At 40.3% G+C, this 16,109-nt stretch overlaps 1 protein-coding gene across 1 annotated transcript in view; it reads right to left on the bottom strand.

Annotated features, from left to right (window-relative positions):
* LOC109927203 (complement C4-B-like) overlaps positions 1-11,194 on the bottom strand; it is a 119,063-nt gene extending 107,869 nt beyond the window's left edge. Inside the window, exons 1-5 of the mRNA XM_048616509.1 lie at positions 11,130-11,194; positions 9,326-9,518; positions 8,517-8,697; positions 2,369-2,439; positions 516-601 (exon numbers count right to left, since the gene is read on the bottom strand). Of these exons, the coding sequence (XP_048472466.1) occupies positions 516-601; positions 2,369-2,439; positions 8,517-8,697; positions 9,326-9,518; positions 11,130-11,194 (596 nt within the window). The remainder of the gene's footprint in view (positions 1-515; positions 602-2,368; positions 2,440-8,516; positions 8,698-9,325; positions 9,519-11,129) is intronic.
* Positions 11,195-16,109: the final 4,915 nt, after the last annotated feature.

Raw genomic sequence — 16,109 nt, 5'->3', positions numbered from 1 at the left:
AAACATCAGCTTTCCTGCTCCTCTGATGCTGCCTGGCCTGCTGTGTTCATCCAGCTCTATACCTTGTTATCTCAGATTCTCCAGCATCAGAGGTTCCTACCATCTCTAAGTGTCCAGGTCCTGCTACATGCTGGCCCATGTTCCTTCAGTATAAACAATTGATGCTGAACATTGTGAAATAATCAGTGAAGAGCCTGTCTCTGAATGTGAGGAAGATTATTGATGAAGCAGTTGAAGATGATTGGATCTGGACACGATTTTAATCATTTAGTTTTGGTTCCTACTGTTCACAACTTAGTGTACGCAGTCATATTAGAATCAGTCATTAATGTTTTAATTTATTTGCAGCCAAGGGTAGCAGCTTGTCCTTTTAGCATCAACTAGTTGAGCAATAGTCCATAAGGCCATAACGGGCACATCATTACCACAGACTTATATGTTCATGTCCATGGGTAGAAAAACAATTGGAAAAGTTGAACAAATACATGCACTGCTGAAATATTCTTGCAACTTACTTTGCGATATCCGGAATCTTTAGCTTCTGGGACAGTCCGTATTTTGAGTTCAATAAATAGCTGGGAAACCGCATGTCTCTAGAGTTCTAACAGGGGAGAGTGATAGATCAAATTTTAGACTTAATTACAGTTCTGGCTGTCAACACAGCTCACACTTGACAATGTAACATGGAAGGCTATAACAGAATTGTTACAGTGCAGATGGAGGCCATTTGGGCCATCCTGCCTGCACTGGTTCTATTACCTAAACTCCTGCCTTTCCCCACACTCCTGCATACAATTATTATCTAAATAAGCATCCAATGCACTCTTGAATCCTTCAATTGAACCTTCTTTCACCACAATTTCTCAGCACTCTATTTCATGCCCTAATAATTCACTGCATGAAACCTTTTTCTACCACGTGTCAACGTGTTTGTTTGGTTTGTACACTTTAAGACTATGCCTTCTTGTTTTTGTTTCTTTTGTGAGTGGAAACAGTTTCACCCTACTTACTCTGTGCAGCTGACTTATGATGTTGATATTACTTGTTTGACCTTAGAGCCTGCTGTAATTTCAAAGGCTTCATTTTCTCACCTAAGGACATTCTACAGTGTTCACAGCTGGAGACACTGCTCCCCATTCTGCCAAAGTTCTCATGCACGAATCAGGAGAAACACCCCAGACTTTTCCTGAGAAGATCAAAGAGGTGTGTTGTCATTCAGATCTGGCGAAAACAATTAGCTGGGAGGCCGCTAAGTGTCAGGGAGAGGATGGAATGGGTGTAATGTTAGCGAGTTGCCTGGATAGCTGGCTTGTGATGCCTAACACAATATGGTCAGTTCCACCCTGGCTGAGGCATATCAAAGGCTTGCTCTTCTCAGCCTTTCCCCTGGTGTGAGTTGGTGACCCTTTGGTTAATCCACCACTGCTCTCTAACGGGACAACAGTCTGATGGAACTGTTGCAACTCTACCTTTTACAGGACTAATCAAGGGCTACTGCCTAAAAACACCAGCTTTTACATTCATGTATTCATTGGTGGACATCATGTTCAATCACAAAACCCTAGAATGCAAACCTATGTTCGTTATGGCAATCATGAAACTTATCAGTTTTTGTGAAAGCTCAGCTTAATGGTGGCCATGAAACTATTTTTGATACTAGTACAAAAACAAAATCCAGTTCACTAGGGAAGGAAATTTGATCTCCTTGCCCAGTCTGGTCTACATGTGACTCCAGAGTAACTGCCCTCTGAAATGGCATGGCACATCACTCAGTTCAAGAGAGACCAGGGGTGGACAATAAATTTTGGGTTTGCCAGTGGTGCCCAGATCCCATGAAGAAATGCTTGTAAAAAGTAACCTGTCACATTTACACTTCTTTCTGTCCATTAATGCATCGGTAAATCATGTGATATGCACTTCCACATGTTCTTCAGAGGTATAATTTTAATCCAAGCCCATGCTAAGACCCTCTGAAAAGCATCCAACCCAGTCCCTGTAACCCTGCATTTCCCATGGCTAGCATGCACATCATTGGACTGTGGGAGGTAACCGGAGTACCCGAGGGAAACCCACACAGACATGGGGGGAACGTGCAAATATCCACGCAGGCAGATGCCCGAGGGTGGAATCAAACCCAGGATGCTGGTGCTGTGAGGTAGCAGTGCTAACCACTGTACTAGCTTAAATGCTTAGCATGATGCAAATACTGAACATCATTGGTTATAAATGAATGAATCCAGCAAAGCTAATCCAAATCACTAATCAGTAATTGAAAATTGCCATAATTTACTTCATCTATTCTGCTGGAGTCATGAAATATATTTAAGAAGCATGAGACTGATGCCATATAGTATCCAAATATACTTACGTATGTAGTTATTTTAATAGTCTCATCCACTGGTCGCATATAATGATCGAGAGTAAAGATCCGGAACTGAACTGTAATTTAAAGGGGAACAAATGGGCCAGTCAACATGTTTATCTTTAATATTAAGGAAAGTGCATTTGAATGGATCATTAAATTATGTAAAACAAAATGGATGAGTTTCAGTATTTCATTGAATCTAGAATCACAGATGTGTTATAGCTCAGAAAGAGGCTTTGCGGCCATCCTAACTACACTGGCTTGTTAAATGAGCCTCATTATCTAGTGCCAATCTCCTGTTTCTTCCCCATACCCTTGCACATATTGTTACCTAAATAATTATCCAATGCCCTCTAGAATGCCTCACACCCTCTTGAAAGTCCTAATTATTCAATGGTATGTGAAAGGGCATGTATGTATGTATGTATTTGGGCTCAGAACTGTCATTCTATAGTTTGAACATGAAATCTATCTTGTTAATGTTAGTAGGAAGAGGATAAAATCGATACATCTGCACCATGAATTAGAGCAATCATTTCCATTTCATTAATATTACCACCACTGCCGTCATATAACCTGATCTTCAGGATCTCTGCCCTCCAACAAGTCTTTACAATTCTGCATTTTATTATCTCCCTATTGTTGGCTGTGTCTCCATTGCTGTTTAAGCAGGAAGGTCTAGAAGTTCTACTTTTACCAATCTCTTTTTACTTCTCTTCGCTCCTAATGACGCTGTTTGAAGCCTGCGATATTAATCATGTTTTTGTTTATTTGATGTGATACCCACAGCACCTTTCTCAGTGTTAATTTCCTCTGCAATATCTGGAGACATTTCAGTACCTTACAGGTCTTATTGAAATAAGTGCAGTCAAAGCTTTGTGATGGAAATAACGGAAACCCACTTGAGGCATTTTGTTTTTTTGGAAATCATGTAAAGTGAGAGATGTAGGCCTTTCTAAGTTCATATATTTCTTCTGAACTTTGTTCCAAATAGATTTCACTAGTGTAGTCATAGAGTCATACAGCACAGAAACAGACCCTTCGGCCCAACTCATCCATTCCAACCATAATCCCAAACTAAACTAGTCCCATTTGCCTAAATTTTGTCCTTATTCATCTAAACCTTTCCTATTCATGTACCTGTCCAAATGTTTTTAAAATGTTGTAACTGTACCGGCATTTACCACTTCCTCTGCTAGTTCATTCCACATACGAACCAACCTCTGTGTGAAAAAGTTGCCCGACCAGGTCCCTTTTAAGTCTTTCTCCTCTCACCTTAAAATTATGCCATCTCATTTTGAAATCCTCAACCCTAGGGAAAGGATCTTTTCTATTCACCTTATCTATGATCTTCATTATCCCATACAAGGTCACCCCTCAACCTCTTCCACTCCAGGGAAAGAAGTCCCAGCATATCCAGCCTCTCCCTATAACTCAAACTCTCTAGTCCTTGCAACATCGTCGTAAAATTTATTGCACCCTTTTTCAATAACATCCTTCCTGCAGCAGCTGGCTGGCAGAGAAAGGTTGGCAGGTTGAGGTGTGGGGGTTGTGAGGGGGAGCATTCGGCCACTGAGAAGGAGCTGGAGTGATATTTAAAATGGACTTAGTAAGTAGAATGCTGAGATGTGACAAATAATCCATGGAAAGAGGGCAAGAGCGAGGGTATCCAAAGAAAATGCTAGAAATTGAAAAAGCATGCGGAAACAGAGAAACAGGGGATTATATCATGCCCACATGCTGCTGCAGCAGCAGACATATGCCTGCTTTCAATCTTTCACTCATCAGAGCAGAATCACACGAATACAAAGTCTCAATGGAAACAGCCATTTCTACTGCGTGTAAAGATGGTGCTGATTGGTTGACAAGTGGACTGTGTTGGCAAGTGGAAATGTTGCTATGGACATGCACCAAGCAACAGTTGAAACTCCAACATATGTTTGCAGGACTGGTTGCGGTTTCGAAAGCAATTATCCTGACAGACACAGTGGAAACGAATGGTTGAACAAGCAGTTTTTGAAAGGCGAATTGCAGACAATTTGGATCTGATGGGGTGTAACAATGCAGCTTTTGCTGACAGCAAGAAATCGATTGATCTATGGACAAGTGGTCAGTTATCTATAACATTGGCCAGTTTGCCTGCCAATAATTGTGATTGGTTCTAAGTAATTGAACAGCTTGGAATTGGGAACAAGTTACCGAGAGAGACAGACAGAGAGAGAGAGAAAGAAATGTTCAGTTCTTCCTCAGCTCAGGAGCACTGTCTCTTCTTGCAGTCAAAATTCAGTGTAAATATGATGAATGCTTACATTAGCTTTCCTGGAACAGTTGGTATGAGCTGGGATTTTTACCTGATATATCACAAACTTTTTATGAGTGAACTGGCCACCTTCAGTCGCTTAGCAACTAGTGGATGCATCAGAAAAGACAATCGAAGCAATCTCCTGGCTAACAGAAAGGTTGTTAGGATCATCTCAATGACAATACCTGGCAATAAAGATTATTGACCTGTGTTTCAATATTTTCTGGTTTGCTCTGCCATAACTGAATTTGTTGTGTGTGTGTGTGTGTGTGTGTGTGTGAGCATGTGTCAAGTTGAGGACTAATTGCTTGTAGTAGGAATGATTCTTGTTCAGAAAACTGATCTATTTTTCTATCAAATTGTGTCTGAATGTAGGAAAATTGAGCAACTTTGCTTACTTTTAAAAATGTTTTGTGATGATTCCACAAATAGCTTGATTTTCAACATACTACTCCATTACATTGTAACAATTCATAACAAGGTAACAACTTTACAGCATCCTGGCTATATACGTACTGCAATAAATACTTGGTAAAGTCAAGCAATATTCTTGCTCTGATACTTATTCACCATATGAGGTTTTTATTATGCATTCAGAAAGTATGTCTGCAAATTGAAGACTTGTGATTAAATTCGGGCAAGCTTTCATGAAAGTGCTCACTTTAAAAAGGGCCACAAGGTATTGAATTTGCTGATTTTTAGAAACATTCATTTTTCAATCTCTGAGCAACTTTTCTCTGCCTGAACATTTGACCGTACAGATTTGGACCAGAGTTAGGCTATTCCGCCCTTTGAAACTCTACCACCATTCAATATATCATGTCAAATCTGATTGCAACCTCAACTCCATATCCTGCTCTCCCTTTATAATCTTCCACCCCTGTACGTATCAATAATCTATCTGCCATTGTCTAATAAAAGCTCTGCTCTCTCTGACTTGTAAGGAAGACATTTCCAAAGATTCTTGATATTCCACCAGGAGAACAAAATCTCCTTACCTCTGATTTATTTGGGCATCTCCTCATTTTTAAACAATAGCCCTTAGTTCTAGATTTTCCTCATCAACCCTGTCACAATTTCTCAGAACCTTATATTTTACATCTTATCAAACTAAGCCAAGTTATTTGAGTCTTTTGAAACAGTAATATGTCCTGTGGATAAAGAGGAGCCTGTAAGGGCGCTATATTTGGATTTCTTAATGGATCTTGACAGAGTGCCGCATAAAAGATTAATGTGCAAAGTCAGAGCTCATGGTGTAGGATGTAACATCTCAGCATGGATAGAAGATTGGCTGGGATGGAAGAAAACAGAGCAAATTGCTGAATATGTCCTTTTCTAATTGGCGGGATATGACAAATGGAGTCTGTTCCGGACTTTTAGCTCCTTATAATCATTGAGATGGATAAGGGGAGTGAAGTCATGATAACCTAATTTTCAAATGATACAAAGATACACTGAGATGTGTGTTGTGAAGAACACTTAGGAGACGGCAAATGCATATAGATAGATTGAGTGGGTGGGCAAAAATCTGTAGGTGGAGTATAACTTGGGAAATATTATGGCACAGAGTATTGTCTAAATAGTGAAGGCCTGTAGAATTCAGAGATGCAGAAAGAACAATGTATTTTCATGCATGTGTCACAAATGTTAGTATTATGATAAATGTATATATATATATAATTATCACATGTATTATTTTAAAGTACAGTGAATTAGTTTTTGTATTCAGTTCTGTGCGAGTACATTTTCTTAAAAAAAGAGAGGTTAAAAAAAGAAGGTTATTTGGAATAGTGAACCAAATACATCATGTACAAGAAGCATGTCACTTACTTTGAGTATATAACTGGCCATCTGTAGATTGAATTAATGAAGTGCTTACTATACTGAGAGTTATTTCACACAGATAAACAATAGATTAGAGATCACTGCTAGGTTTAGTTCAGAAAGTAAAAAAGTTTCCTGTTTGTAGAAGAATAGTTTTCCCTATAAGGGCAGATTATAGTGATCTTCAAAGGTAAGAAAGCAGGCTGTAGAATCCTCAGGTTGAATCCCCAGCTTTAGGAGCATTCTATCAGAACTGAAAAAAAAATCTGCACTCTCAAAACTGGAAAGAGGTTGCTAGGCCATCAAAACGGGAAAGATTCCGTTCTGTAAGAAAATAATGAGTTCAGATAGGAATGACACTTCACTGGCATTGAGAATCTGCAAAGGATGTTGCTGAGAAAGGATTGATTCTTTGTTTCTGCTGTTTACATTAAGATCATTCTTTTTTGTATTTTGGTTGAAAGAGCATTGACAATCTTTTTCAATACGTTCAGCTACTGAGCACCAGAATAACCAAGCTGCAAAATTAAATCTTATTATACCAAAACTGGGATCACAGGAGATTACAGGTACAACAAATTATTCAGAATGTTAATGGAATGTCATCCTTTATTGTAAGAGGAATTGAATATTAAAGTAAAAAAGTTATCCTCCAGTTATACAGAGCATGAGTGAGCATGAGTGAGACTACATTGTAAATACTATGCACCATTTTGGCCTCTCTATTAAAGAAAGGATGAAAATACATTGGGAGAAGTTCAGAAGAGGTTCATGAGATTGTTAGGTTGGGGGCCGCTTTGTGGAACACCTACCCACTACCAACTGCACCTCCCAGTCGCGAACCATTTTAACTCCCCCTCTCACTCCTTAGACGACATGTCCATCCTGGGCCTCCTGCAGTGCCACAACAATGCCACCCGAAGGTTGCAGGAACAGCACCTCATATTTCGCTTGGGAACACTGCAGCCCAATGGTATCAATGTGGACATCACAAGCTTCGAAATCTCCCCTCCCACTACCGCATCCCAAAACCAGCCCAGCTCGTCCCCGCCTCCCTAACCTGTCCTTCCTTCCACCTATCCCCTCTTCCCACCTCAAGCCCCACGCCCATCTCTTACCTACCAGCCTCATCCCGCCCCCTTGACCTGTCCGTCCTCCCTGGACTGACCTATCCCCTCCCTAACTCCCCATCTACACTCGCCTTTACTGTCTCCTCTCCACCTATCTTCTCCTTTATCCATCTTCTATCCACCTCCCCCTCTCTCCCTATTTATTTCAGAATCCCCTTCTCCTCCGCTGTTTCTGAAGAAGGGTCTAGGCACGAAACGTCAGCCTTCCTGCTCCTCTGATGCTGCTTGGCCTGCTGTGTTCATCCAGCTCTACACCTTGTTATCTCATGAGATTACTACTTGCATTGAGCAAGTCGCATGTGAGGACAGATTGGGCTGACTGGCTTGTTTCCACAGGAGTTTGGAAAAATGTTGACTTGATTGAAGTTTAAGACAATGTTGATTTGTAAAGGATATTTTCTCTTGTAGGTGAATCAGGAATTAGGGGGTGCCATTTAAAAATTATGTGTCATCATTTAAGTGCACATGTCAGGAGAATTTTTTGAACCCCTCTCAGAGGATTCTGCACCATTGCAACCCTCTGCCTCAGAAAGTGGTCACGGTGCAGTATTTGAATATTGTTAAGGCAAAGGTAGGTACATTCCTTTTAGGCAAGGGCATCACAGAATATTGGGGGAAAATAGAAATGTGAAATTCAACATGCAAACACATTAGCCAAAATGTATGTACGTCCCCAATCTGTGTCACCCTGCAGCTATATCTCAGAAATGACCATCAGACCAGAAGCAAGAAAAATTGCCATTAATGGATGAGTGAAGGGAAGTGCTCAGATTTATTTCAGAATCTATTCGGTGTGAATCCATTTAGTTGACAGTGAAAGCAGCTCTTGGCTCTTATGTCGGATATTATTAGGTGAAAATAAATATTGAAATGTAGACAATGTTGTAGTGCTCACCATTTTCATTGGGCGTGTATATTGGTTTGTCCGTCTGAATGAATATATAGCCCTTTTTTGATGACAGCAGGATTGGAACCATTCTCCTTTCTGTAAACAGTTCTGGACATTGAACAACAAGATTAATGTATTTGGTTCGACGTGACCAAATTTTAGCCTCCTTGATGCGATGAGGAAGAGCCTGCGGGGTTTCATATAGTGGAGGTTAATAACAGTAAAACTGGTTAATTCATTCAAATATTTCACTGAGTCACACCATAACCCATTTGCAGTGTGATACTTTCACTGACAATAAGTTCCAGTATCACGGGCAAACAGCATCAATGGGTTGGCACATCTGGCCATTGGAAACCAGGCAAGTGACCGTTCCCATCTATTATCTATTTCCAATAGATTAAATCTATTCTAATATGTGAAATGATCCGGATTTTGAGGCATTGCATGTCATGCTGTTTGAGTTTTTTTTGCAATAGTTAAAAATGCCATTATTCACCTCTGAATAGGAAAAGTCACTTTAAAGTATTGTTCACGCGATAATTATAGAAGTGACTTGATGCATGACTTCCTGTGTGTTTCCTGTGGGTGGAATGCTCACCTAAGGCATCGAATCCTCCATGGAAGTATTTTTCTTCCTTTTTTCATATTATTGTATTAAATCATTCTCTAAGTGGAAGGTAATGTTAGCATAGTAATGGCCTCAGATTTTGTAAGGCAGTGTGTACTTTGAAAATAGAAAACGTGAGAGAATCCAGGTGGAACGTACAGTTATAGTTTTATTTTCATGAGCTGATCGTGATCAAGTTACTTACCACTATATCTTTATAGTCACAATAATCATTCTTAGTGTTTAGTTCAAATTCAACTTCATCCGAACAATATGTGTACGTCTTAATGTCAAATAAGTAAACTTTGATTTTGACAGACTTTTCTATTCCATCCAATTGAATGGCGATAGTCTCTGGCACCCCAACATGAATAATGTTGGGGGCAGTGATTAAGTATCTAGGGACAAACAAGCAAGAAAACATACTTTAATCAATGTGCCATGTGGAAGTCTTCACTGAAGGATACACACATCACAGAGAACAATGGTGATGGATTTCCTTCAGCGTTGTCCCCTTGACACATCTTTACGGATGTTTCCGTGAGCTTACAATAGCACATGCAACAAAAGAGAACTATGGGAACTTAAACATGTATTTGCCAAGGCTTTCACTCTAAGTTCAATCTTTGCAAAACTCTGAGCTGGGACGAGCTGGTTATCTGATACCTTGTACAAATTGACACATAAATCTGCTAATAACACCACCAACTGTAATTTAACAATTTGGCATAAATGACTCGTTGAGCTTAACTACATTAAATGTCTCTTTAAGGGAACACTTTGTCTCCATCAGTTCAGATCGAAATGTGATGATCCCAGCTTACAACTGGCCTGGTTCAATAAAGCAATTGTGACACTGCGCTTTAGGAAGACTGGCAAGTTTAAATATGTCACTGACTTTTGCAACCTGGCCACTTTTATAATGTTGTTGCCACTAAGAATGTCATCTTCTTGGATGCACAGCAGAAGGCAATTGAGCTAAATGTCGTTCTTGAATGCTATTGCAGGTCAAGAGCTGCCAAATCAGAAAATAAAATGAAAATAAGGCCTTGCGTGCAGCTGATGTTTCTAAAATGTTTGGAATTCATAACTAGCCAACTTTTAAAAAATGGTTGCTTCATTGGAGAAAATTTTAGTAGGAGGTGAAGGGTTAGTGGTAACATGCCTGGATTGATAAAGTTACTGACTGTAATCCAGAACCCAGGCAAATGGTTTGGGGACCTGGATTTGACTTCCACCATGGAAGATGGTGAAACTTTATTTTTATTCCAATTGAAAATTGAATTTGATTGAAACCTGGAATTAAAAGATAGTCGTTGGTGACCATGTTGTTTGTTGTAAAAGAAAACACGTCTTCATCATTGACATCCTTCAGAGAAGAAAATTTGCCATCTTTCCCTGTTTTGGCCAATATGTGACTCCAAAACCACAGCAATGTGATTGACTCTGACTTGAGTTTCAGGCAATTGGGGTTGGACAATAAATGCTGGCTTAGGCAGTGGCCTGCACCTCCCATGAATGGAAAAAAAAATTACACAGATCAAGATTTCCCCAGGCAGGAATGAAATAAGTCTCACACATTTTAGTGCTGTTAACTGAGGGAGGATGTTAGCTGGACAGAACACCCTGCAGGACTCAACGGGTATTCTCTGAATGCTGTCTCAAGATCATGTGTGTCCGAGTCCCTGTGGATACCATGCCACCATGTAAACTCTCACTTGAAACACTCTTGTAATTAGTTTGCATGGGGGCCAAGCAAGAAAGTGGACCTGAAACCATAAGCTGATCGACCATGAACTTAAAGAGCGGTGCAACTAGCGAGAAGGACCAAATAGTCTCCTCCTGCTGTGACGTTCCCATAGTCTTAAAACATATATTAGGACTTGTGTTATTGAGGAGAATGCACGGGCACTCTTATAACCTCCCAAGAGAGGGGAACAAATCATATTTATCTTATTTGTTATGTTGGTTGTTTAGAAGCAGCTCTAAAGAATCCATAAAATACTTACAATGGTGAAAGGACTGTTGGAGGTATAAGCACAGAACAGCACAGGAGGAACAACAATTGATCCATTGTTGTAAACAGACAATCTCGGCAGGTCGGAGAAATCTAGGTAAATGATCTTTCTCTGTCAAGCTGACTGTGTTGCGTGCAATCTTCCACAACCTTTTATACATATATTTCAACAATAATATTGACTTAACGTTACTTATTTATCTAGCTGTCAAATGGAACCACAGTGAGTGAGCAAAAGGAATCCTATTTATTTCATGTTATTTTTCAGCTCTTCTTTCATCTTCACACTCTGTGATTTCCTTTGGTCTTGCACCTTAGCTATAGACAACAACCGAGAGATTCAACCTCATCAGAATTTGAAAATTGTCAGCAAGAGAGCTGGGAGTAAGACGAGGTGAAACTTCTTTGCTCAGAGTGTTGTGAGGATTTGGAATGCATTGCCTGGGAGAGTGTTGGAGGTGGATTCCGTCAGAGGTTCCAAAAGAGAGTTGGGTACATATTTGAAAGTGATAAATTGAGACAGCTATGGAGATGGGGACTGGCTACTAGCTCTTTCAGGACCCAGTGCAAATATGATGGGTCGACTGGTCTCCTGCTGCACTATGATTCTATCATTTCACAACAGTTCACAATATTTGCAAGCTCAATCCCATAAATTCCATTTTTATGTTAATAAATCTGTACCTCCCAATAGGCCTAAGTAGCTATTTATTACTTAAACAATAGCAGATTAACTTGATTGATTGTTTGTTTGTTTGTTTGTCTTGGTATTGGATACCAACTGGTTTTTCATGACTATTAACAATATTAAAAATCTGCAAATGCTGGAAATCAGACACAAGAAAAGAAATTGCTGAAAATGCTTAGCAGGTCTGGCAGCATCTGTGGAGAGAAAGCAGAGTTAACTTTTCAGGTCGAGTGACCCTTCTTCAGAACTGATTGTGGCAAGGAAAAGGTTGATATGTATATGCTGAAGGTGAGGTGGGCAGAGAAGCAAGCGAAAGGTGGAGATGGAGCCCAGACAGAGAGAATAAGAGAACAGCGAGGGGTCACTGGGCCTGAAACGCTAACTCTGATTTTCTCTCCACAGAGCCTGACAGACCTGCTGAGTTTTTCCAGCAATTTCTGTTTGTGTTTCTGATTTCCAGCATTCGCAGTTCACTGGGCCTGAAGCGCTAACTCAGATTTTCTCTCCACAGATGCTGACAGACCTGCTGAGTTTTTCCAGCAATTTCTGCTTGTGTTTTTGATTTCCAGCATCCACAGTTCTTTTCGTTATTTTTTGGAAGAGAACAACAGTTGGACAGACAAAAGAGTAGGTAAAGGTCAGCGTGGGAGAATGAATAGCTGCTAATGGGGAACATTGGTAGCTGACAAGGAGCTGTTTATGATAGCAGCCCATGTGATGACAAGGCCTGGTTAGGGCAAGGGCACTGGAGAAGGCCCTAAAACTATTGAACACGATATTGAGTCCTGAATCCCCAAATGGAAAATGAGATGCTGTTGTTCCAACTTGCGCTGAGCTTGCTGCAGTGGTATCCTTTCTCTCCACAGATGCTGCCAGACCTACTGAGATTCTCCAATATTCTCTGTTTTTGTTTTATTTGACTGTTCTTTGCCATTTATAATTCATCTGTCATGGATTTATAGGATAGTTATATCATGGAAGACGACACTCTGCTCGGTAGTACCTATGCTAGTCCTCTGAAAGAGAAAAACATCTATCAAAATCCCTTCCTTCTGCCACTGCCTCAGAAAATTGTTCAGGTCTACATGGATTTCCTGTTAAAAGTTACTGAGTGAACCTGAGCCATACTCTCAGACTGCACATTCCAAATCCTATAACTCAAACTGCATTAAAAAGAAATCCATGTCACTTCTGATCCTGTTTGCAATCTACCTTATTTCAGTTCCTTTTACTTCTCCAAACTACTGCCTATGGGAACAAAAATTGACCCCCCACAACTCTCTAACGGTTTAGAACACTTTATCACCTCTCAGTGTTTCTTCTTCTTTGAAATGAACTACTACCCATGCAACAAGCTCTCTTCTCTCTGAAGTATTTTGGTAAATGCACTTTCTCTACACCTTTCACATTCTCCCTCACTGTAATGGCCAGAATTAGAAGTTTTGTTAAGATCAGGCTAACATTTTGTAATTGAGTTTCAGCAAAGCCTTTTATTTGGGAATTTATTCATCTGTTTATAAATCACAAGATCCTTTTAAACAGATTCTCAACCTGCCATGCCACTTTCGAACATTGTGCACAAAGACCCCAAGCTTTCTCTCTTCTTGTTCCCCTTTAGAATTTACCTCGTAATTTTCTGCTAGACTTTCTTAGAAATATAGAATCCTTACAGTGCGGAAACAGGCCATTCGGCCCATCAAATCCACAATGACCCTCCTAAGAGCCTTCCACCCAGACTCATTCTCCTATCCTCTACCCCTAACCGGACATTTCCTACAGCCAACCCACCTAAACTGCACATCCCTGGACTGTGGGGGGAAACCTGAGCACCTGGAGGAAACCACACAGACACAAGGAGAATGTACAGACTCCACACAGACAATTACCCAAGGGTTGAATCAATCCCAGGTCCCTGGTGCTGTGGGGCAGCAGTGCTAACCACTGAGCCACCATGCCACCCACCATGCTGCGTTTCCTCCACATATGTAACATTTCACACATTTCTTCAATTCCACCTGTCTGCCCTTGGCCTTTTGAAGTCATCCTCCTCATAGTTCACAATATTTACAGGTTTGCGGCATCTGCAATTTCAAAAAATAAATTTTCGTATCTCTAAATGTAGGTGACTAGTAAAGATGAAGACAAGTAATGGTCCTGGTACAGACCTCTGGGGAAATTCCATTCTAACCTTCTGCAACTTCCAATAATGACTACTCTTCATTACGCTCTGTTTCCTATAATTCAATGACCTTTGTATTCACAGTTTCAATGTCCATTTTATTTCCCAGTCTTTGAATTTCTTGCCAAGCCTATTTGCTGACGCACAATCATTGTGTTTGCTCCTTTATCTGACCATTTTTGATTGACCAGGCTACATTAAATTACCTAAATTAACGACAGTCGAACGAGATCCAAAGTTCACAAATGTGAAACTAACTTCAACGGACTTTGTAACCCGCTGAAGTTGGAAAATGTGCTTGATAATTTCTTAACATTTCTCCTGGCTTTATGCTGCTGAAACTAATCCATCTGTTCCAAATGTTTCATTCGCTCATGAGCTTCAGCCTTCACTATTGTTGTTGGGTGCCTGAAACTCTGGAGAAACTCATAATGTCTGCTGTACCTGTGATGAGAGAAACAGAGTGAATGTTTCAACATCAATTTGACACTTCTTCGGAACTGAAAGAGGGCTGGAATTTTTTTAGTGCTGTTGACAGAGGGAGAGCAGGAGCATATGGAACAGATGGGTGTAAGCCTCCAGAGTAAACGACAAAAGGAAGGTCTAATGGTAGGACAGGAATGATATTGATGTGCGATAGATGTTAATGCAAGGTGAGAAATCATGGAAAATTGTTCAGTTCAGCCAAGTGAAACAATGCAAACCAAAACTGAGTGGGGAAGCGACAGTGGAATGATCATCAAAACAGAGGAAAGTGCTTTTGTTGTGAAGTTATTGACCTCAGTATTAAGTCCTGGAGGCTGTAATGAACCTAGGCAGGAAATAAGCTTCTTCAAATTGGATTTATCTGGAGCTCTGCAACAGGCCAGCTTTATATTTAGAAACACAGAAAATAGAAGTATGCAATTTGGTCCTTCTAGTACACCATTCAATATGATTGTGGCTAATCACTCAACTCAGTCATCTGCTCCCACTTTTTCCCCACATCTTATCCCTTTAGTGCAAAGAATTATACCTAAATCCTTCCTGAAAACATTTTGACCTCAACCACTTCCTGTAGCAGAGAATTGCATGGACTCACCAGTCTCTGGGTGAAGATATGTCTCCTCATCTCAGTCCTAAATGGCCTACCTCATATCTTTAGACTGTGACCTTTGTTCGTGGACTCCTCAGTCATCCAGAACATCCTTCATGTAGTTACCTTGACTGAAGTGCTGTTAGAGTTTTACAATCTATGAAATCCCCCCTCATTTTTTTCTAAACACCTGTGAAAATAGAGATCCAGTCTCTCTTCCTACATTAGTCCTTAGCCAGTACATCCATCGTCAGATAAGGAGACCAAATCTGCACATATTATTCCAGGCGTAGTCTTGCCAAGGCCCTGCAAAATTGCAGCCTGGCATCCCTGCACCCGTACTTGAAACCTCTCACTATGAAGGCTAACGTACCACTTGCTTTCTTTACCACCTGCTGCACCTGCATGCTTACTTTCAGCGACTGGTGTACAAGAACATTCAGGTCTCATCAGACCATTCCTTCCCCAATCTATAACCATTCAGATAATAATCTGTCTTCCTGTTTTTGCTACCAAAGTGGGTAACCTCACTTTTATCTACTTTATGCATCATCTGCCATACATTTTTCCACTCACTCAACTTATCCAAATCACACCTCAACCTCCTCACAGCTCATTCTCCCATCCAGCTTTGTGTCATCTACAGAACTGGAGATATTACATTTAGCCCTCTCATCTAAATCATTAATATATATTGTGATTATCTAGGGTGCTAACACTAAATGCTATGGTACCCTACCAGTCACTGCCTGCCACTCAGAGAAGATCTGCAGGGGTTCTAAAGAACGTTCATTGGACTGCTAAGATTTTCCATAATTAGGTTTTGACCTGGAAAAGACCTGTCTATTCCTACTCTTTTCTTCCTGTCTGCCAACTAGTGCTCTCTCCATATCAGTACACTCCATTCTTGGATTTTAATTTTACTTGCTAATCTCTGATGTGAGCTCCAATCAAAAACCTTCTAACAGTCTTATTTTTCCACATTACACTTCATCAGTCATACATATGTCCACTATTCCCATTGCTGCTG

Source organism: Rhincodon typus, chromosome 35 (assembly GCF_021869965.1).
Source record: "Rhincodon typus isolate 14 chromosome 35, sRhiTyp1.1, whole genome shotgun sequence".
NCBI lineage: Eukaryota > Metazoa > Chordata > Chondrichthyes > Orectolobiformes > Rhincodontidae > Rhincodon > Rhincodon typus.
This window is presented reverse-complemented; position numbering and strand designations above follow the sequence as displayed.